The sequence below is a fragment of the Epinephelus fuscoguttatus genome, linkage group LG8, assembly GCF_011397635.1.
Source record: "Epinephelus fuscoguttatus linkage group LG8, E.fuscoguttatus.final_Chr_v1".
NCBI lineage: Eukaryota > Metazoa > Chordata > Actinopteri > Perciformes > Serranidae > Epinephelus > Epinephelus fuscoguttatus.
In genome coordinates this window covers 17,912,521-17,933,981 of record NC_064759.1, presented here as the reverse complement: position 1 = coordinate 17,933,981, position 21,461 = coordinate 17,912,521, and the positions used below count along the sequence as shown (strand labels likewise).

At 43.9% G+C, this 21,461-nt stretch overlaps 2 protein-coding genes across 3 annotated transcripts in view; one reads left to right on the top strand and one right to left on the bottom strand.

The window, feature by feature from the left end:
- Nucleotides 1-21,461, top strand: part of bcam (basal cell adhesion molecule (Lutheran blood group)) — a 67,833-nt gene that overhangs the window by 21,476 nt on the left and 24,896 nt on the right. For both annotated transcript variants that reach the window (XM_049583241.1, XM_049583240.1), the window contains exon 2: nucleotides 21,123-21,250. In XM_049583241.1, the coding sequence (XP_049439198.1) occupies nucleotides 21,123-21,250 (128 nt within the window). The remainder of the gene's footprint in view (nucleotides 1-21,122; nucleotides 21,251-21,461) is intronic.
- The window catches only part of LOC125892915 (trypsinogen-like protein 3), a 60,452-nt gene continuing 58,437 nt past the window's right edge, over nucleotides 19,447-21,461 (bottom strand). The window contains exon 6 of the mRNA XM_049583256.1: nucleotides 19,447-19,478. The gene's annotated coding sequence lies outside the window, so the exon portion shown is untranslated. The remainder of the gene's footprint in view (nucleotides 19,479-21,461) is intronic.

Sequence of the window (21,461 nt, the reverse complement as noted above, 5' to 3'; positions counted from 1 at the left end):
GGAGGTCAGCAGTGGCAATGAATTAGCACAAGTAATGGGAGGAGCAAGAAAAACATGTGGTGAGGCTTTTGTTATGGGCTAAAAGTCATATATTTCTAGCACACAATGAGCGAGTTCACCTTTTAGCCGGGGTTTCCCATATCTCTCAACCTCCCACTGAGTGTTGCCACTGTCAACACTGTATCAGACTGTTTGTCCAAGACAGGAGGGGTTAGAGGGAGGGTGAGGAGGGCCGGAAAGCAGGTGCAGGGGTAATTTTCTGATGGCGGAGGAGTGGAGGTAGGTTTTATCCAGCCTGTCTGGAGGCAGTGACCCGCACTGTATGTACACCCTATCTCTTCATTGCTCCCTGTCCTCCATCTCTTAAGTGGGCCATTTTTTTCCACTGCCGCTTGATTTCAAAGCTGCTGTTAACATGCGCTTGAATATGTTTCCAGCAGCACATGCACAAAGAGACACGCTCCTTTTCAAGCTTTTATTTCCTCACCCGTGTGCCCTTCTCTTTCTCCTTTACCCTATCTCCCTGCCAGTGTGTGCACCCTTTCCTCTCTATCCCTCTATCTGTCCCTCACACACGGGCTTTACCAGCCTGCTAAGCACCATGGCCTCTTTTTTAAAAAATGGAGCAATGGATGGATAAGAAAACAGCAATAGGGATAAGGGATGTAGAGAAAGGGAAGAATGGAGGAACAAATCAACGTGTACTCCAGTGGCCTGTTATCTCATTACAGCGGTACCGGCTTGTCACGCCCGGCTGACTGGCCCCCTAAGGAGCACCTTCGCCCCCTTATAAGACCCCCTTTATTCAGCAAGCACGCTCGTATTTCAGCTTGGGCACAAAGAAGGGCAATTCTCTCTGGTTTCTGAGCTGTCCACACCAGATTTGTGTATCCTAGCTCAGCCAAGGCACACATTCGAACATACAACAGGGGCACCGCCACATACACAGAAGCCTTGTTAGTCCCTAGTTATGAAATGATGCTTGCGGATAATGGAGGCTAATAGGGAGAGTGGATATCCATTTGTTCCACCATTTTCTGCCTATTCCAGCCCTCTTGTATAGTCCCATGTGGGTATTAGAAGAGGGCTTCAAGAGGGAACTGCTGTCAGCTGAAGTAGTGGAAATGGTGTTCCTCTCTCTGGCTTTTCTCCCTCTTCTGCCAAAATGAAGGCTCATTAGAAGTGAAGGGAGGGCTGTTTCTAAATGAGATGGGCAGAGTGCTACTCAGCACTCCTACAGAGGGGAGAATGAGAGACAAGAGAGAGGAGGAGAAAGACAGCAAAAGAGGACACATCACAGAGGGAGAATGCAGACAGTGATTTAGCTTGAGTGAAGCAAAAAAGGGGGATAAAACGATATACAGGCAACAACAGTTTCACCATTTTGATAGGGCTGTACCTGACTCAGAATCATGGCAGTCAAATGTAATTTGGCTTTTCAGTACGATTATTCAATGATTTGTTATTTTTTTCCATATAGAGTTTGAGAATGGGGATCAATGGACATTAAAGTGATGTTTGTGTAGTATAGTAAGTAAGCAAAGTTAGGCCTCCGTGCTAATGCGTGCTAACTACGCTTGTAATAGGACGGAAATATGCACCAACATTTTTTGCTTATACAAGATATCAAACAAAAGCCAGAAATTGTATTAAGTTGCTTGAGCTGCCACTTTAAAGGAAGATAACAGTATCTCCAAGCCTGACTTTCCTCTAGGCAGCTGCCTCCATCTCACTCAGACTCAACCTGGGTCTGTGTCTGCAGCTGCCTGTACCAGACAGCAGCGTGAAAGCAAGGAGCACTTACTGTTTAGCTTAATCTGGGGACCAAAATGTTCCCAGAAGTACATTGCACACTGACGGACCAAAAGAAAACTTGAAGAATCTCGGTCGACAGAGGGGTCCGCGACTGATGCTTTGAATCTTTGGCTTTCAGGGGGCAACCCTACATTTTGATAAATGCATCTGATACAAGTGAAGATGGAAGAGTCAGACTGTCAGAACTCGGGATTTCTCTTAAGTAGGCCATGATACGGTGCTGGTTAGGGTGCTTAGCAATATCAAGGGCAACCTGCCTTTGCACCCTTGAAAGTTGGCAGCCTGTACCCCGAACTCGCATTTCCATCCAGTTACAGACCAGCATGTGTCTGAGCCCTAAGTCTGGAAATGCCAGTTTCCTATAAAAATGACCATCTATGCTAACGTCTTTCGGGAAGATCCCTGCCCACAGGGCTGGTTAATCTGGCTCTCAGCCGGGGAAACCTTTGATCTGTCTCGTGGTGATCTCTATTACCATTTATTTTGTTTTAATAAAGCTGAATTAGTGATTTTATCGAGGTTCATGAATACTATCTGGTAGCCAGGCTTAACCTTTTTTAATGTTACAAAGTGTATTGATAATATGAGTGATCATACGCCGTGGACAACATCTTTCAAAAAGCTCAGATTCAGGTGTTAAAAACAGCAGCAAATCTGAAATGGAGAGGAGAAGATGTCCTTTTGTATTTCATAAGTGTGTCTCTGCTCTCAGTCTATCCATACAGTAGTTTTGACTCAAGTATTTAAGTCATCTTCAAACGGATCAGGATTAGGAGGGAAGCCACTGTAGCATCTTGGTGTTATTTACCCATAGTCCCTCTGTGCCCTCTCTTTGTTTACATCAGCTTCTGCAGTGTGTGTATAACCCGTCCACTCAGGAACAGCCCCCTTTGTCAGACCAACAAAACACTCTGGTGCTACAATTTCAGCACGAGATGACTTCTGGAAAAAGGGAAATGGGTGGGTGGAAGTGGGAGTGTGTGCATTTGAGGAATTGAGCTGTTGAGATATGAAGGGCAGGCAGGTGTGTTTGTGCGTGTGTTTCACTCCGTTTGTGAATGTAACAGTAATCATACTGTAAATAGGCTACTGTAAATAGAACTTGAGACATTCATCCCTCGACTCATCAGTATTAAAATACACACGGGTTGGCAGGACAGCTTGTTTCAGCCTCTACTGTATGTGTGTGATTGTGTGTTTAGGGTTCCAGAGCAGAAATTTGAGACCCGCAGAGAGACATGTTGGCCAGCTTTCACCTTTTCCTCACCTTACACCTTATCTCAAATCTTATTTCCCCTCTGGAACAAAAGTGCCTGGGTCTGGTTTTTTAATCTTAATCAAACACACCGTGAGCTGTTGCACTCTTAAAGAAACACACACATATCCAAACACCGTAATGGATGCATTCCAGTGGGTTGTTTATTATAGTAAATTAGGCATAAGAGCTACCCTACGCTGAGTATTTATCTGCACAGTATGCTAGGAAATGACTTGCAGAATGAATTGGTTTAAGGATAGAGGGAGAGGGGAAGCGAGAGAGACGGCAGCGGCGGCAGCACTTTGTCCTAACCCTTTTAGTGAGATTAGCTGTAGCCTTAATGTCTCCACCCTTATTTATACCCTGAGTCAGCCTTTCTTCTCGCCCCCTCCCTGACAATCTGTCCCAACTTTAAAAGACAGAGGTGTCAATAAGTTTTCATTTTGAAAAATTCAAACCATTACAGTAACAAACGGCAGCACAATGAGAGCAGTGCTGCAACAGCAGTGACCCTGCTCTGTGCCATGAATCCAAAACAACCTGGAACCATGTGAGTTTGATAAAGACAGAGGGGAAGGACAGTGAGTCCTGAGGACGTCTTTGCTTGAAAACATGCTTTTTTTTTATCATCATACCAAGGCATTCCTGGAGTAACATTTACATAACCTAGCATGCTTGATATTTGAAAAATTTGGAATATCCTCATTGAAGATAGTTAAGTGTCCATAATCAGATTAGTTTATGCAGTTTATCAAGGGACAGTGTGCAATAGCATTAATCATTTACAAGAAATGAGGAGATGGTTGCACCAGATTTAGCAATAACTGCTAATTTCTATCTGTAGTCCCAACATATAATTTACAATATGCACAGACCACAATCTAAAAAACAAAGAAACCTAAAATACAGAGGACAGATGGCACTGTAATGCTAAGAGTGCTCCACAATGAAATTCCTTCACTGGCATATATCATACAGTTACGTTATGACATTGCAATACATTAATGTCCAGCAGTCAATAGCTTGTTTGAAATCACATGACTGTTCTGATGCAAAATTGAGATGGAGAGCAGGAAGTGATAAATCCATATACTGCCTGGACTGGAAATAGAGGAACGTGACGACATAAAAAGGTTTGATGAAGCTGCAGGAATCAGGAACTGTCATAAAATTGAAACTCATCCAGAATGTGATCCATACAAAACAGAGAAATATGTTTTTTTCCCCACCACTTGATTGATTTGCCCGATGTGGACACGACCGCCATTACAAATGACTTCTTCCTCCAGAACTCCCAACGTTACACTCCTAACATTACACGTTAATGATTCAGTGTAAGCGAACACGAGTCTAGTGGACTATAACTAACTTGGGTCCACGACCTAAACGACTGCCATCTTGTTTTTGGTTGGGTGAATAACTGTTTTTGAGTAAAACTTCCCTTTATAGGCCTATTTCAACTCTATACATGGATGCACCGCTGTCAGGCTAACTTTACGAGCTAACTTTAGCTACTATTTTCCCACAACCATTTCCAGAGGTCTGGTGAAACACTGTTAAAATTCTACATTGTGGATAAAAGCAAAGAGAAGTTGTCACAGCACATTGTATTTGCATCCGACTCGAGGAGTGTCAACCCAAGGCTTTGACATTAGTTAGTTTCGCTCCTCCAGACTGAAGACGATGGTTTTCAATCCAAATCTGCTGCTGTTTCTCAATTAATTCTTTTACTTACTTCTTCCCTGTACGTCCTACTATTTTTGGGACTCAAAGTGGCCCTTACTTTAGTTGGTAGTCTTTGTTTCAGTTGCCTGCCTTCCATCTGGACGGTGTACGGATGTGTGACATCATAGGCAAAAAAGCAATTTCATCAAAACTTAAAGTTGCCAGAATGCTATCATACAAGTAAAAAGAGTTGTATCATTTTTTTGTGTGGCTCAGGTAGCATACAAAATATTCTCCCAGTGGTGTCATTAGGGTTACCTCAGGGTGGTGTTAAAGACTACAAATACGTAAAGCCCAAGTGCATGGAGCTTGAAATATTAAGGCAGGAAGCGTGTAAGAAAATGCAGTGCTTTGCATTTTAGAAAATGTTGGATCCAGGGTTTTTGGGGCACTTGAGAGTCATCCAGTTTTATTAAATCAGTGGAGGTGGCCCTTAAAAAAAAAAGACAGTGTGCAGCAGTGAGACACGGTTCAACAGTCCCAGTTTGCCCTACCTCAGCTGTCAGTCCCTTGTCGTCCATCTATCCATCCATCCATCCATCCATCCATCATCATCATTTTCAGGGCTGCTCCCGACCTTATGAGGGTCTTGAGAGGAATTTATAATCTTTACTGCCTCTCTCATCACCAAATGCACCTCATTAGGATATCCCATTATAGACGCCGGCGACATTAGCGGCAACATATGCAAGCAGATTGCCTCCGCCAAACATTGCATATCATTCTGGCCCATTAAAGTGAGTCATTTACCTTGATAAATAGGTAGAGGCAGAGGGGAATTGAAAAGAGACGCAGGGGACCCTCTCCTTCCCTCACTTCATCTTTCTCCTTGCTCCAATTTAAACTCCTGCATCTACGCAGGGCTTCTGTGCACAAGTTTTCTCTCTCTGGTTTCTCATGCCTGCATTTGCATCAGTATCCTCTTGTGTCTGCTCCTTCTCTTCTATGAGACCCTCTAGCCTTCTCAACTCATCCAAACTTTGCATCGCACTGCTAAACACTCCCCCAGTCCAACTTTCCTTCTGCTCATCCCTCCATTCCTGCCTCCACTCGGCTTCTAAATTTTTATTTTTCTCGCCAGGGGCTGTGTTTCAAGGAAGGAGGGAATAGGGAGAAAGGCTGGGAGAGAGGGGGGAAGAAAAGGACAGGGTGTGTTAATTGGAGTGCCTGGGGCGAGAGGGGTGGAAGGAAGAAGGAGAAGAGGGAAAGGAGGCCCAGATTCAGGGGCCCTGAAACATTAAATATTAACACCTTTTCTCATCTCTGCCCCTTAAGTGACATCTACTGATTGGGTTCTCCTGCTCAGTTGATCAGGACACACACACACACACACACACACACACACTCCTTTCTCTCTTCCACCAAATTGAGTTTCCCCTGAAAATGAAAGGCAGCCAGGAGGAGACGGAGTGCGGTAATTGGCGGACCCTCTCTGTTTTGTGCCCTTTGATTCAAAAAGTAATGAAATTCCTCTTGATATTTTTATCTGATCTTGCATGCCGTTCACTGCGATGGCCTCGCCTTTTTTTTTTTTTTTTGCCTTTGTTACTTCCACTGTATTAAGACCCAAAAGTGAGCTCTAATAGGAGCAAGACACTGGCTATTGTCGTGTTAACTCAGTGTTAATGGAGTCACATATAATGGCACCAGATTGTGTCAGTTTAAAGATATTAGCTTTATAAATGGCCCCAGATATTCTGTGTGAGGGATGATTTCAATTTTACTTGGCTAACTCTAATGGGGAAGGGCACTCAGAGAATACTTTGGTTTATCAGTGAGACGATGAATCAAAGCTACTTTTGCAGAAGCACTTACACAGCACTAAAATTCACAAGACTCGTGGCTCTATTTATAATCTCTTTATAAGACGTCTCGGCTTTGTTTTTTGGGGTTTTTTTTTTACAACCGTCGCTTTGTGCATAACAGGGCGCAGGACTGCAATGTCAGCGCCGCAAATTCATATTCTGCTCATGTACTCTGTCTCCGCTTTTTCCTTTTTGTTTTTCCTCCTCCTCGTTCCTACCATCTATCCTTGTCCTCATTTTCTTCTCCTGACTCACTGGCTCATGTTCACAGAGGACAAACACACCCACTCCCCGTCCCAGCACCCACACGCACCTACACACACACATACTCATTGACCACACAGCTCTAAACTCTCCTGTTTGAATGGGGTTGACTTCTCACCCCGTTGCCAGGACGACAGGACCAACCAGGGGGAATCTCCTGCGAGACAAAAGAGTGTGTGAGGGGCCGACCTTGTTGCCCACTTCACACTGTTTGTCTTGAGCCCCTAAACTGCAGTGGGATGACACAACACACACACCAGTAAAGCTGTGATTTATCTGTCGCAACCGCGCACACTGTGATGTTACCTCTCTGCCCTCCACCCGAACACAACAGACACAAAGAGATGCACACACCCGCTGCTTGGCTCGCAGACATCATTTGCCGAGTCATTGAACTTTGCTCTGCATTTGATTGCATTGAGGAGGATGCAGATGCTGATATTGTGGGGAAGACTGATGTGTACCCAGGCTAATTGCTAATAGCCTTATGTTTGACTCAGCTGCATTACGTCAACGTCAAGTCCCCGGGAACATCAGACGTCTTCTAAACTCGTGTCCTTGCTCTTCCGGCGGTGTCCTCTGTCTCTCCTTACTCATCTCAAATGAAGTTTAACTTGTGAATCCAAATTAAGGTAAACGTGTTCCACTTGCTAATCATATCAGCTTCAATCAAAGCTTCGCACGTCAGACACGAGTGAGGAAACAGATCTCAGGCAGGAAGGCTGATATAAGAACCTGACAGAAAAGACAAATGGGGCTAATACAAAAACTTTGGAGGAGCAAGAACAGAACAATAAAAGGTTATCTAACACATGATAAAATCTGTTTTCCCCTCACAGTCTCTGCTTTCCCTCGTCTCATCTCTTCCATCTACAGCAGACACACAGAGCTGGTGGTTTTAGTGCCAATAAATAAACAAAGTGGTAAAACGGTCTCTTCTGCTAGACTCATATGACCTCCACAACCAGCTGCATCCCGTGTGTGTGTGTGTGTGTGTGTGTGTGTGTGTTGCCGCAGGGTCCCAGGTGTGAATTCTACTTCCACTCAGGTGGTACATCAGTACAAGCCCAGACAGGAAGACAGACAGCCCCCTCCATATCCTGTGATTGCGGTGCAAGGGCTTAGCATGTGGCATCTGAACATCCGGCTTCAGTCTATCTCACCTTTAATCAAGACACCATCCCCTCCGCCCTTTGCCAACACATACACATATCACACAGAACCCTCATAAAAAAAATAGGCAAGCCATTAAAAAACACGAGGGCGCCCTGTTTCACCGAGCAATAAAACCGGAGCTCCGAGGACGTTATTGTGTTTGACTCCAATTAGAATCCCAGATATCATCTTTGCAGCACAATAGACCTCCGCTGTCGGCTCGGGGAGTCATGACTGCAGAAGTTTTTGACTGGCTTGTGAACGGTCAGATGAGATTTACAAGACTGAGGCTGATTCTCTGATTGCTGTAATTGGTACTTTAGAGTTCTCCCATCCATGTGTTATTGGGCCAAAAAAAATCCTTAAAAGTTATTCAAGGGATTTCTTGTGAAGTGCGTGCAGTGTTGGGGAAGCTACTTTAAAAGCATTGCTTTGCAAGCTACCAATTACTTCACAGTGAAAGAAGTTGAACTCCAGAAAGGCAACCCGAGGGAAAATCTAGTTTGGTTGACTACTCAGAAAAAGTAGCTGAAACTACTTTGTAATGATGATCAAACTGACAATGTCCATATGATACCAAATTAAAATTAAATATAATGCCAGCAAAAAAGCCACTTAACTGCCCACTTGTTCACAGGTCAGACATTAACTTACAACATAGCATACACCACTATACGTGGGAAAGTAAAAGGACTGTCAGCTTTAGTTTTGTAGACAATGTCCATCAGTCAGACACCTGCCTGACAGAACCCTAGAGTCCAGGTGGGGGGTTGCACTGAGCAAGATTCTGACAGCAATCAATTTACTGACCTGCATTTACTTTTGTATTCACTGTCTTTGTTGTTTTGGTAGAAAAGGGAAACTTTGCAGATACTGAACCAGCTGTGTGGCATCGCAGTGTGTGCACATGAACAGCGTTTTGCTTCACCTCTAGGCCGCTGCCAACACCTGGACCTCTGCCGTAGAACGGACAGGGATTCCTGGGGTAGTCAGTTCAAATAAACACAAGAAGTTTGTGCTCTAGAGAAAGGATTAGCACTCAGTGAATAACCTCCTAAGCCCCATGATAAGCTATTATGGCAGTGAGCAGTGATAACTAACACGTCTTTGGGGTCATCAGGTGGGAACCTCCTTTCACGAGTGTTTCGTCTAGTTGGTCCCACGACACCTCCGGGAGGCCAGACAGTGATCTCTGGCGTCCCAGAGACACTCCCCTAATGCCAGGTCTCACCTCCTTTACCTTACTTACATATGGCTTTCTCAGCCCAAACAGCACTGCCACCTTCAACAAACCCAGGCTCCATTTATGCGAGCTCCAGGTAGTGACCGTGGCGATACTACCTTTCCTTGCACATTCACCATACCCTATCTCACACGCTACATAGCATAACTCCAATATAAGCTAAAGTTAAAGGAGATAGAGAAGATAAACTCACAGGATCAGGATTCAGCAAACAGCATTCATCTGCGCACACTGAGATGACACACAGCTGATTGAATATCAGCAAAGTTTCCCTGCTTCTCTTCACTGGTTCCTGTACAGCAGGGTCAGTCTTTTTTTCACTGTTATAATCATTAAAAAGCAAAAGCAGCATGTGTATACATTCAGTAGGCTATATCTTCAGTAGCTAGCTAGCTAACCCTACATTTTTTAGGGTTTGATTTGGGTTTTGGAACAGGGAAGAAACGTATATCTTTTTCCAACCTCTCCAGGTAACGAGTATCATTAATACACGACGTGCCCCAGGCACAACATTTAGCTCCAAATCCCGTCCGGGGGAGGAACTTAGTGAAGGGTCAATTACTGGAAAATCTTTGCTGAAGATGCAGTAACCCCTCTTTGCCAGAATTAGTCATTTTATCAGGAAAATACAGCAGATATTTAGGAATTTGTCTTGGTAACAATTCCTCAGGGACTCTTATGACGCTAGCATGACGACTATGGAAATACTTTAGCAATCCCACTTGGGGAAACGTTCTTTCTCATGGAACATCATGAGACACAGTCGCAAACACAAGAGATTCATACAAAGAGCAAACAGCAGCTACTGTCTATGCACAAGCAGCCATGTCTGTGGAAAGGTCAGCCACGAATCCATTATGATTATTTGCGCTGCTTTGTGAATAAACTCATTACTGAATCATTTTCTACGCTGAATCAGCACCTGGCCATCCGCTTTATTTGGTGTAGTCTGACGTTTCAATAGCGGATGTATTAATATCTGTTTATACAAGCAGCACTTGTAGTGTGCAGGATCAGAATGTCATTGCAACAGGATATTACATGCTTTGTCAGACTGCGAGCAATGTTTGCAGCGGTGGGAATGCGGCTTAGGTGGTGCAGTTTTTCATGGCCTTTGCAGTGTTTTATAGCTCTTCCTGGCACATAATATCCTGCTGTCTGTCTTCCCATGTCTCTCTGTCTCCACCCTCTTCTGTCTTCTCCTTATTCTGTGTTCCTCCTCGCCTTCCAGCCATTTCTCTTTGTTGTCCTACCTTGTGAATACAGTAAACAACAGTGGGATTCTAATTAGCATCAGATGCTAATCAGCGCTTCCCTCAAAGGTCAGCACTTAGCAGGACAACAACAGATCATCGCAGCACTCAGTCTGCTCACATGGCCCTTGTACGGATACAGTTGCCATTAGGAGTATCCAAGGAGACAGACAGCGTGTCTATTTCTGTCTGCGTTTCATATGTTTTCATTTTTTTGTTTCCTTAGTTGCCAAAAGTTTTACTTCTTCAAATGGAAAGGCTCTGTGTATTCATGCCAGATGTGGAACTTCCTCCTTCTTTCTGTCTGTCTGTCTATTTGTCATCTCTGTGTGTCTCACTCTGCCTGTCTCTCTCATTTTCTCCCTTGCCCTCTGCATGTGGCATTCATTGTTGGTGAGTGTGTGTGTGTGTGTGTGTGTGTGTGTGTGTGAGCAGCTGCTCCTGCGCTGCACCTGTTCTTGTCTCATCAGTCAGGCGTTGACGGACTCCAAGCCTTACATGGACCCACCCCGACACTGGCAGTCTGACCCAGCCTGCCCCCAACATACACACGCGCACAGACACACACACACACTGACACACACGTATCATGCAGTATATATACAGTATATATATATACACTCAGGCCACTACTCATCTCACACTGTCAGCTCCTCAAACTTGCGTCAACAGAATTGCACAGATCTAACTTACGCTTTTTTATGTCTCTGCAGAGTCCAACTGCAACAATATTATTTGCAAATGGCACAAACATACAGTAGCTTTAGCCACATTAGCACCCACTGAAGAGCCTCTAACTGTTTATTTTTCCGCCTCACAGCCGACCTCCTTGGGTACATTTCTAAGATAGATCAAGTCTGTCCCCTAAAATGAAACCCACTAAACAAACTGAATTTCCTCTTTTCCCATCCTGCAGTGCAGCAGACTAATGTGAGCACTGCGCAAATGTGAAAGGCCCCTCAACACGAGATTTGAGTCGTATCCAGTCCGCAACATTAACAGGCCATTATCAGTGTGAGAGAGAGCTGAGGGCAACCTGCCACGCCCTGCTGCCACAACCTCACTCACACACACACCTCATGATGATGATGTGAGTGTGTTACATCATGTCTGTGGTCATAGTAGCCATCACAACATGTGGCCGGAGCGAAGCCACATTTATACTTGTGGGTATACTTTTATAGCTCAGCAATTCATTTCACTCATTGGAACCACCACAGCAGCACAACGATGATGTATCATGCTGTGCGGTGCTTTCCCGACATAACTGTGTTTACATTCTTTCATTCCTGATAGAGAGGGAGACTCCTGGTGAACTCTGCTCAGTGAGATCACCAGAAGTGTCTGCTGCGGCTGAAAATATAAAGATTACAGAGCCATTTTTCCTTTATATAGTCTTCACTATGAAAAGTCTCCACTGCCATCTGAAAGTTTTAGGAGAAAAAAACACAAGTGGAGCTGAAATGATTAGCTGGACAAAATAAAAATAATCTGCAATGACCGGTATTTTGATGATATTAGAAGAAAAATCATAGGTCCAGTTGTCTTGTGTGATAATAGCTTTAGGTTTTGGAGTTTTAGACAGAACAAGCAACTTGATGGCATCACCTCAGCATCAAGAAAGTGACTACGTTTACATGCACAAAACATTCTGTTTATTGCCTTAATTCCAAAAAAAAAGATAATACTCCTACTAAACTGTTTACCTGACTAAGAAAATGAATACTTCACTAATATGCCTGTTTACATGCAGCCGTGCATATTCTGATTAACATGACCTACCAAAAGTGGAACAACTGGAGCTGTTGGTGTTTTGTTTATAATGCATCAAAATAGGATTTTTTAGAGTTCTCCCATCCATGTGTTATTGGGCAAAAGAAAATCCTTAAAAGTTATTCAAAGGATTTCTTGTGAAGTGTGTGCAGTGTTGGGGAAGCTACTTTAAAAGCATTGCTTTGCAAGCTACCAATTACTTCACAGTGAAAGAAGTTGAACTCCAGAAAATCTAGTTTGGTTACCTACTCAGAAAAAGTAGCTCAAACTACTTTGTAATAAGGATCAAATTGACCATGTAATAATGATACAAAATTAAAATTACATATAATGCCAGCAAAAAAATGGCTTTGTAGGAAGTTTTCCATCAGTGACGGACTCGTTCCTTCAACCATTATCTTAACAGTTTACAAAATATCCAAAAACCTGTTGATATCCATGTCGTACAGTGTTTAAAAGCGGGTGTGATTCTTGTTCCAACCAGAAATGTGGGCTTTTCTTTTGGCTTCTCTACTCAAGCCTTGCAAACTGTTTGGTTTGTGTTCAGGGCATCCATGACAGTGCACAAAGCTGACTGTAAACAGGCAACACGTTGTGTGTCGCAAACTGCAACACACAACGTGCAATCGGCAAAACCCTACTTAAGATGCATATTCTGAATGTGCTGTATATGTGTCCACAATGCTCCTAAACCCCAACAAACACCAGCATATCCCACATGTCTTAACCTGGATCAAATTCAGAATATTGTCATATTTAGAATGATAGTGGAATATCAGTGTGCATGGAAACATAGGCATGATGTTGTGTGGCATTTTCTCACTATTTGCTGACACTTTATAGACTAAACAATTAATTTAATAACTGAGAAATAATCTTAAGATTGATTAGTAATTAAAACAATCACGAGTTGGAGCTCAACATTCTTTGAGTGCGTGTTAGCTGTGGTTTTGCTACAGAGCCCCGATAGCCACATCATAAGCCCTTATGCAGTAAGCATAAATGCAGTAAGCATAAATGCAGTCCGATGTGTCAGCAGTGTTGATTAAAACAGAGGCAGCTGTAAAGAGATTGAGAAATAATCCTAGAAGAGGTGCCGATCAGCGGAAAGCGATGAATAAAAATGAGGAAGTTATTGTTACGTGTTGTTTTTTTAATAACCACGTGCTGAAGGTGACTCAGCTCTCGTGACATTGAAGGCTGTGTCGTCTGCGGCTGGACGCTGTTTGCTTTGCCAACAGTCAAACACACTAATCCTGTTAGAGGCCAAGGATGTTTTGGACCACACACAAACACACACACACACACAGGTACACACACACACACACCTTTTGACATTCCTCGTCTGTGAGGTGCCACATTGCCACCCTTTTGTTCTTTTCAGCTTTGCACTCACCTCGTAGATCAAGTCTTGCGTACACGTCTCGTCACAGTGTTGGCCCTGGTGCAGATCTTTATGCTCTGTATCTGTGATGCATGCTGACTGTAATTTAACACACTTCCCTCACACCCCTAGCACCATCATCCAGGTGTATACAGTACACTTACATAAAGAGGAGTTACCCACAGCATCCATTAATCTTAATCAGGGAGGTGTTTGGGTTAGTGAGGAGACAAGCAGGTACCCTCGGTACCATGGTGGCTGTATAAAGAGGTTCTGGTTGGGTGACAGCCATATAGGTAAGGCTGTCTCCCCACACACACACATACACACACACACACACACACACACACACATTATTATTATTTTTTTTTTAAATTCTCTTACTCTCCCTCTCTCCCCTTGTTTCCTTCATGTCTTTTCTTTGCTTTCTTGCCTTCGTCTTTCTCCTCTCTGTCTTTCAAGCACACACATGCGCAGACGAGCCACACGGCCGAGTTTGTGCTCTGGGTATTAAAGAATGCTCTTTGAGAATGAGGGATAAAAAGGGGAGTCTGAGAGAGAAAGAGGTTCCTGGTTTGATGTCCAGAATACGACAGTAGGTGAGGGGAGAGCAAGGGAGAAAAAGAGGACAGGAGAGAGGATCCAGCTGGTTCTTTTCATAATGAGGGGCACCCGCCTCGTGTGCGTCGGTGTGCATGTGCAAGAGAAGGAGATGCAGGCAGAGAGAGGAGTTAAAGAAAGACACAGAGAGAGTATTAAAGATGGTTTCACATTAACTTTTCAGTAGATGTGGGATTGACACGACTCTCTGGGTCTCCTCCACTCTGCTCCGCTGCTTTGACTGCAGACTTGGATCTTTTCTTTCCTTCGCACACTGTACTTAACTGTGGCTTTTTGGGTTGGCTCATAAATATCGCATGCATTATAGATATACTGTAAGAGTGAGTGTGTGCGTGTGTTTGTGTGTACACAGGACACAGTCTGACCGTCTCGTCCCCATCTGTCTCCCTACCCGGTCACGCACCCCATCACACACCACCTCACACACACTTTCCCTCTCTTTGGCTAAATCCGATTATCTGGCCTGCGTCAGCTAACGAGACCCCCGTGTAGCTGTTCCCCCTCCTCCAACAGCCCAGGCCACTCTCTTTCTTTCTTTCTCTCTCTCTCACCCACACACACACACAGTGACAGCCAACAGCATGTGTATCTAATATACACTTGTGCACACACACACACTGCTCTGGGCACAGATTGGACAGAGGACTCCCCTAATTATGCTCTTGTCTCTTGTCCATCCAGCTGCCTCGTGTTTAAAACACAGAGCAGCGGCCTGACTGATCACTCTGCACCGAAACATATTGTGAATGACACCAAATGATGTGAAAGAGAAAAGGGTGAGAGTGAGACAATGAAATCAAATGAGAGGCAGGGAGGGTGAGAGGGAGAGGCTGGCAGGGAAAGAAAGATGTGCCACAGATGGACCCTGTTGATGTACATTTTCAGCACATATTGCTTTAACTGCCAGTGGCTTTATTCACATGCGCCTACTCACCCAGCAACTGAGCAAACCCTGACTGAGAGGAAAACAGTCATATACTGAGTGATGAGAATATAGACCTCAAAACCACCCGAACATCCTCAGTAGGTCGTTTGTTCTGTGCTTCTGCGCTAACACTTTTTGCACAGACTGGTAGGTGACTATTATTATCCCATAAAAGACAAAACTGGGGCTGGAAGCTGCTCTAAAAGTGACGACTCAGCTTCTTTAATTATATCCCATTATGTCTGGCAAATTGTGAAAAATGTGCATAGAATATGACCCCAGAAGAACACACAGCTATTACAGGCAGTGCATGTGAGCAGCACTGTGTGACTTGCACAGCTAAAAAAAAATGTACTCAGCAGATAAGTGCATGATTGCTCACGTGAAATGCCATGGCTTTACACTAATTTTTAACTTTGTTTTTTTTTGTTGCTCTAGATTTCTCACAGGCCATTTTTAACCTTAAAGCAACTGCTGGAAATTTTTATAAAGGTAACTTCACATATTTGCTGAAACTGTACGTGAGGCAGATAAAAATGTTCCTCGGCCTCCTTGTAGTGTTTCTAACAGCATTTCAATCAGGAGAGACTCATTTTTATGGTGAAAAGAATATTTATTAAGACACGAGAATAAAAAATGGGAAAATTGTGGCGATTAGACCCCTTTAAAATGGTATGATTTAAGGAGAGCGATGAATCCGTAGTCGAATAGGTACCCCCCTCCCCCCTCGGGGTCTAGACACTGGTGAAGATGGAGAAGTGCTGATGATCTAGATGAGTGGGGGAATGAGCCTTCATTGAGCTTGTCCTTGACTCTGGATACAATAGCTGGAGGCGAATGGGGTGGAGGAGGGTGCGATAATTCTGCCTAAAATGACAGCTGACAGCAGCAGAGTAGCATCCTGATTGGCTGAGAGAGATCGGGACGAAGTTGATTGGATAACTACAAGAGTGAACACCCATAGTCAGCTGAGGAGAGGAAGCAGTGGGAGTGGGATGGAGAGAATCGTGAATGGATGAGCACAAAGAAAGTCCACCTGATCGAACATACGCTGAGCTTCATTTACCAGAATCAACCGCAGCTGAAGGAAAACAACCAATCAGAGCCGAGGAGTCTCAAACACAGCTGCCAGTCATGTCGATCACTGCTCGTGAACTGGCGTCAAACTGTCGAACTAGACAGCACTGATCAAATATGAATGAAGATCCTGTTACTGCATTGTCTGTTTCTCACCTCAGATGTTTTGAGTAACATATTTTAGTGTACTGTTTAGCTGTAACATGAGAACGTTTGCTCTGGCCGGCTGAGTCACCAACTTTTTCATATTACAACTAAACAGTAGGGGTGTAAATCGTTGGTTTCATCATGGTACAATATTATACCGATTCTTTGGACAAGGATACGATATTTGCTGATATCATAGTCTCCCACGATCCAGATCGATGGATCGTTTCACCCATACTAAGCAGTACACTAAAATATGTTTCTGAAAACACAGTTTAAACACAGTTTACAAGCATTGATTGACATGACTCCTCGGCTTTAATGTGTTGTTTTCCTTTACTCTAGCAAATGTCATTAGAAGTGCTACAAGGAAGCAGAGAAACATGTTGTTTTCCTCACAGATTATCTCGTGTTTTTCTCCCTGGATATAGTGACAGTTTAAGCAAACATGCCAAAAAGTCATTTTTATAAGTTACCAGCTCCAGCTTTAAACTGGTGATTAATGCTTACATGTGTTTTCAAAGGCCAAATTCCTCGAGGCTGTGTGTCATTTAATGTGGTGTGTGTGCGAGTGTGTATTTTTCCCATGCACCACTTAACGGGACTCTTAAATCCTGAGTCCCTGCCTAAAAGCACAGCGCTTGGTTTACTCGCACATTCTTGAACGTTTGCTTGTCTGGCTCGCTGTTTGTGTTGGCGCAGAAACAGAGGAGGATTTTCTTCTGGGCTACATCCCTCTTACACACTCGAAACATGAGACTTGGTTTGTCAAACTAATGTCGTTTCTCCTGAGAGCCGCTGAGCTAATAGAACACAATATTTAGAGAGACAGAGATAATGGATGGGGATACAGATATCCAAAAAACAAAAGAAAAGAAAGGAGAATAAGATGTGGGATAAAAATAGAAGAAAGGGAAGTGGAAAAGTAAATTAAGAGGAAGTGAAAGAATACAGCAGCGGAGAGACATGAGATCTTTTCATCAAATGTCAACGCTTGACTGACCCTTGACCTCTGTGTGGTTTGTGGGTCATAGAGAATCACAGCATCTGACCCGGGTGGAATGTGTTTCACTAACAACTGAGGAAGCACAAATTGTATTTTTGACAGCTCTCCCTATTATACCCTGCCTTCTTTCTTTCCTTCCGGTCCATCCTTTGCTCTTCCTCTACCTCACAGTGGAGTGATAACAAGGTGGCCATCTTCTCCTCTCCTCTCCTCTCTCTTTAGATATTTTGAGCAAACACGCTTTCATCTTCCCCCCGTTTGCATCTCTCTGCCCTGTTAATAAAACTAACCCGTCAAACAACTGCGATTCCCAGAGGTCCATCCTCTATCCGCACTCTTATCTCTCCGTTTCTCACAACAAATAAATTATTTAAGTGTCGATTTTGTAGTCCAGAAATTGATGACATGATTAATTAATGTCATCATACAGAGTGTGGGGCTGGGTCGTTCATTAGCAACACATGTGTCCAGAATATGAATATTAATTTGAGTTTAGATCTCTGGCTTTTTAATGATACTTAAAAAGTTAATGTTTAGAGTGCTGGCAGCATGGAAAGATTTTTAGGGATGTTTACTGTTGCGTCCCAGATGCATCCATTATTTACTCTATAAAAATATCTCTCCAGTTCTACTTGAAAGTGTTTTATGCCTGTTTCATGGGCTATGTTTCAGGAAAGTGTACGTGCGTAACTAATTGCATAGAAAATGAAATATGCTGACCGTGTGTTGATGACTTAAGGATTTCTAAATTGATTTGGCAGTTTAACTCCAGTCACTTAAACAACATTGTCCTTTCATTTACACATTAGAGTCGCACGCTCACAACACAGCGGAATCCACTGCCTCCATGTGTTACTGTACCATAAGATTTATGACAGTGTATGTGCTGCAGTGACTTCATTAGCAGAAATGGAGCTCCTTCCCTTCCTCCAGCTTTCCGTCCTGCCTCTCCTCTCTGTAATGCAATCTCCTTGTCACGTTGTCTCTCCATCGCCAGATTGCACAGAGTTAGAGAGCTATAATGTTGCCTATTCCCACTGGAAGCAGTTTGGGTCCATCATGTGCCCTAGCTGCCACTCTCTCCCATTGATATCTGGGACACTTTGTGCATCCTAATGTCTCTATTGAATGGAGAACACTGACAGTGATGAGGGCCTTCTAGTCTCCCTCTGGGTCCCTTAACAGTTTTTACTGCTGTTCAAACACCTTTAAGGGAATACTGATACTTATGACTTGCTCCCTTTGCACTTAACGCCTCCAGTTGTAACAATAGATTCCAATGGAGACCCAAAGTCATGGCAAAAAACATGTCAACACATCCATGAAAACTTCTGAAGCCACTCCTGCAACACCATCCATGTTTACTATATACCAAGCAAACCTAGTTTCACTTACAGTTGCAGTTATTTTTGTTTTGTCATTTCCTGCCAAACATATTTGAATTTTATCAGCCCATTAAATGGCCGTTATCAGGTGTCATCACTAACATTAGGTAGTGGGGCAGATGGGGCAAACAGCACCTATCAGCAGGCCGGAGGGTGCATGTCAATAGCTTTGAAGGTTTAGTTTCAATTTTTCTGAGATTTACGTGCCAAAACTACATGGTTAGGTTAAGGAAAGGGTAAAATAAGTTGCTCTTCTTGAGGTTTCAACCATTTTTCCCCGATTTAAGGGTTTTTTTGTGAGCTTTTCGTTATCTGCTGTGAGGGTCCAAGGACAGAGGGATGTCATGTGCTGTAAAGCCCTCAGAGGCAAATTGTTATTTGTGATATTGGGCTTTATAAATATAAATATATAAATGTGTTTGTTACATAACGTAACTTAAAGGGGTAGTGCATCCAAAAATGAAAATTCACCCATTATCTACTCACCCATATGCCGATGGAGGCTCAGGTGAAGTTATTATCAATTATGTGTTTTTGGACGTTTGAATTTGGGGCGCTGTAAGCCTCCATTAGGTGGAGTTGTGTTGCTACCTCCTCTCCGCTTGGATCTCCACAAGTGTTGTGAGGACTCTAAAACTTCACCTGCGCCTCCATTGGCATATGGGTGAGTAGATAATGGGTGAATTTTCATGTTGGGTGCACTATCCCTTTAAGAACGCTAGGTCAATGTTGACTTTTGGGGCTCTAGTTTCCCAGCGCAGCGCAGGGTGGCGAACCCTGCGCAGAGCTAGTTTCGAGCAGCGCAACCCGAGGCGCGCTCAGTTTGGTAGTTTGGCAGACCGAGGTGCGCTGAGATGGGTGTGATGGCGCAGCAGGGGGAGGTGTCGACAGATCCAGTTTGGCGCAGTGACAGTTTCGTGCCAAAAGGCTTTGCCGAAGGTGCGCTAAAAGCTCGCCATCTGAAACCAGGTCTACTGTCAGCGCAGGCGGAGCGCAGCCGGTGTAAGCCAAAGTTTGGCTGACGGGCGGACAGTGCGCACATGTCACCAAAACCTCACAGGCAGGTTTCCAGAATGTCAGGCACATTAACGATGCAATAAATACCCAAAAAACACTATTCAATGCAACTATCGGCAATCAGCACATAAATTTATCTCTATATCAACTGTCCCGTCACATCTGATGTCAGATCAAAGGGGATTGGCACGTTTGGCACGCGTAATGGAAACCCAACCTGATGAGTTCACATCCCTCTCAGCCAACCACAAACAGCCACAGCATCAGATAGGGAGTATATATTCAGCATCTGTCATCTTAGAAAAGTCAAAAGAAAAGAAACAAAGTGAAATTGCAAGAGAGAAAGAGAGAGCACGCGCGCACGAGAGAAACGCAACATTGATTTACAATTGTGCTGACCTCCTCCCAGGCTACCTTTGCATCATCAGCCCGTGGAGGTCTGCTCACAGTTCCGTATATTCAGACACTGCAAGCTTGGACCTCCCGGACCAAAATATCAGTTTCCTCCTGGGAGGAGTTTGGCTGTCTGACGCTGCTGCTCTCTTCTGCCATGGCGAATTGAGTAAACTCTCATTACAGGCGAGGAGAGGGGCTCATCTGATTGGTGCGATGTGTGTAAAACCCACTCCATGCCTTCTCTCCTACCTCTTTCTGACTTGCGCCGGTAGGAGGGACGGAGGTGGGATAGAGGAGTAGCTGCGCCGGGTGCACAGTGTGCCAAACTTGGAAAATCCGCCTGTCCACACCCAGTTGGCTGCGCCTCCGCCTCGCCTGGTCTGTGAAACTAGAGCCCTTGATCTCATAGAGGACACAAACAATGGTCTCCTCGGTGAAAACGCTGTGTTTGTTCGAGTCCTCCATCCACCCCAACCTCTTCCCCATGCAGACTTTGTCACTCTTGATACTACACCACCTGACTTCCTCCTTTGCTCCCATCATTATGACGATGGGCACGACGGAGATAAAGTAGGGTCATACTACTACAAATCCATGCTACCGATGACAACTGATTTAATGGGTTGATAACATTCGATGTCCTGTCCTTTTTTGAGATGCAATATACAATAAGGAACTTGTTTGAGCTTGCGTCCCTTCCAGTTACTGTTCTGTATATGAGCATTACCAATAATAATACTGTTCATATACCAGTCTGTCATGTCTGGTATTGATATAATATGTAAACATATTACTGCCAGTCCTTGTGACTTCCTGTGCTTGAGTCTCTAATCATATTCTTTCTGTCTGTCTTCGCGTGTGTTTTCTCTGCAGTTTGTAGCGGGGCTGTGACCGTGAAGGTGGCTCCTAAAGTGGAGGTGTTGAAAGGAGAGACTGCCAAACTTCCCTGCACATACACCGTCTCACCGCAGTCGAGCAGCACTGTCATTGAGTGGTACATTGTAAGTCATTTCCACATATTCATGTTGTTCAATCAGCTATTTTGAGAGGAAATGTTTTTGCTGGGGAACATTTGTCATATCCAATTGTTGAGAGTACTTTATAAAGGAGAGCACTGTAAAAAGTTGTTGTCTCTTACTTAGTGCTGGCTTTTGTCTTTTTTTGTACCTCTTCCATTACTCCTCATAATTCTTCCACTTCTGTCCATACATC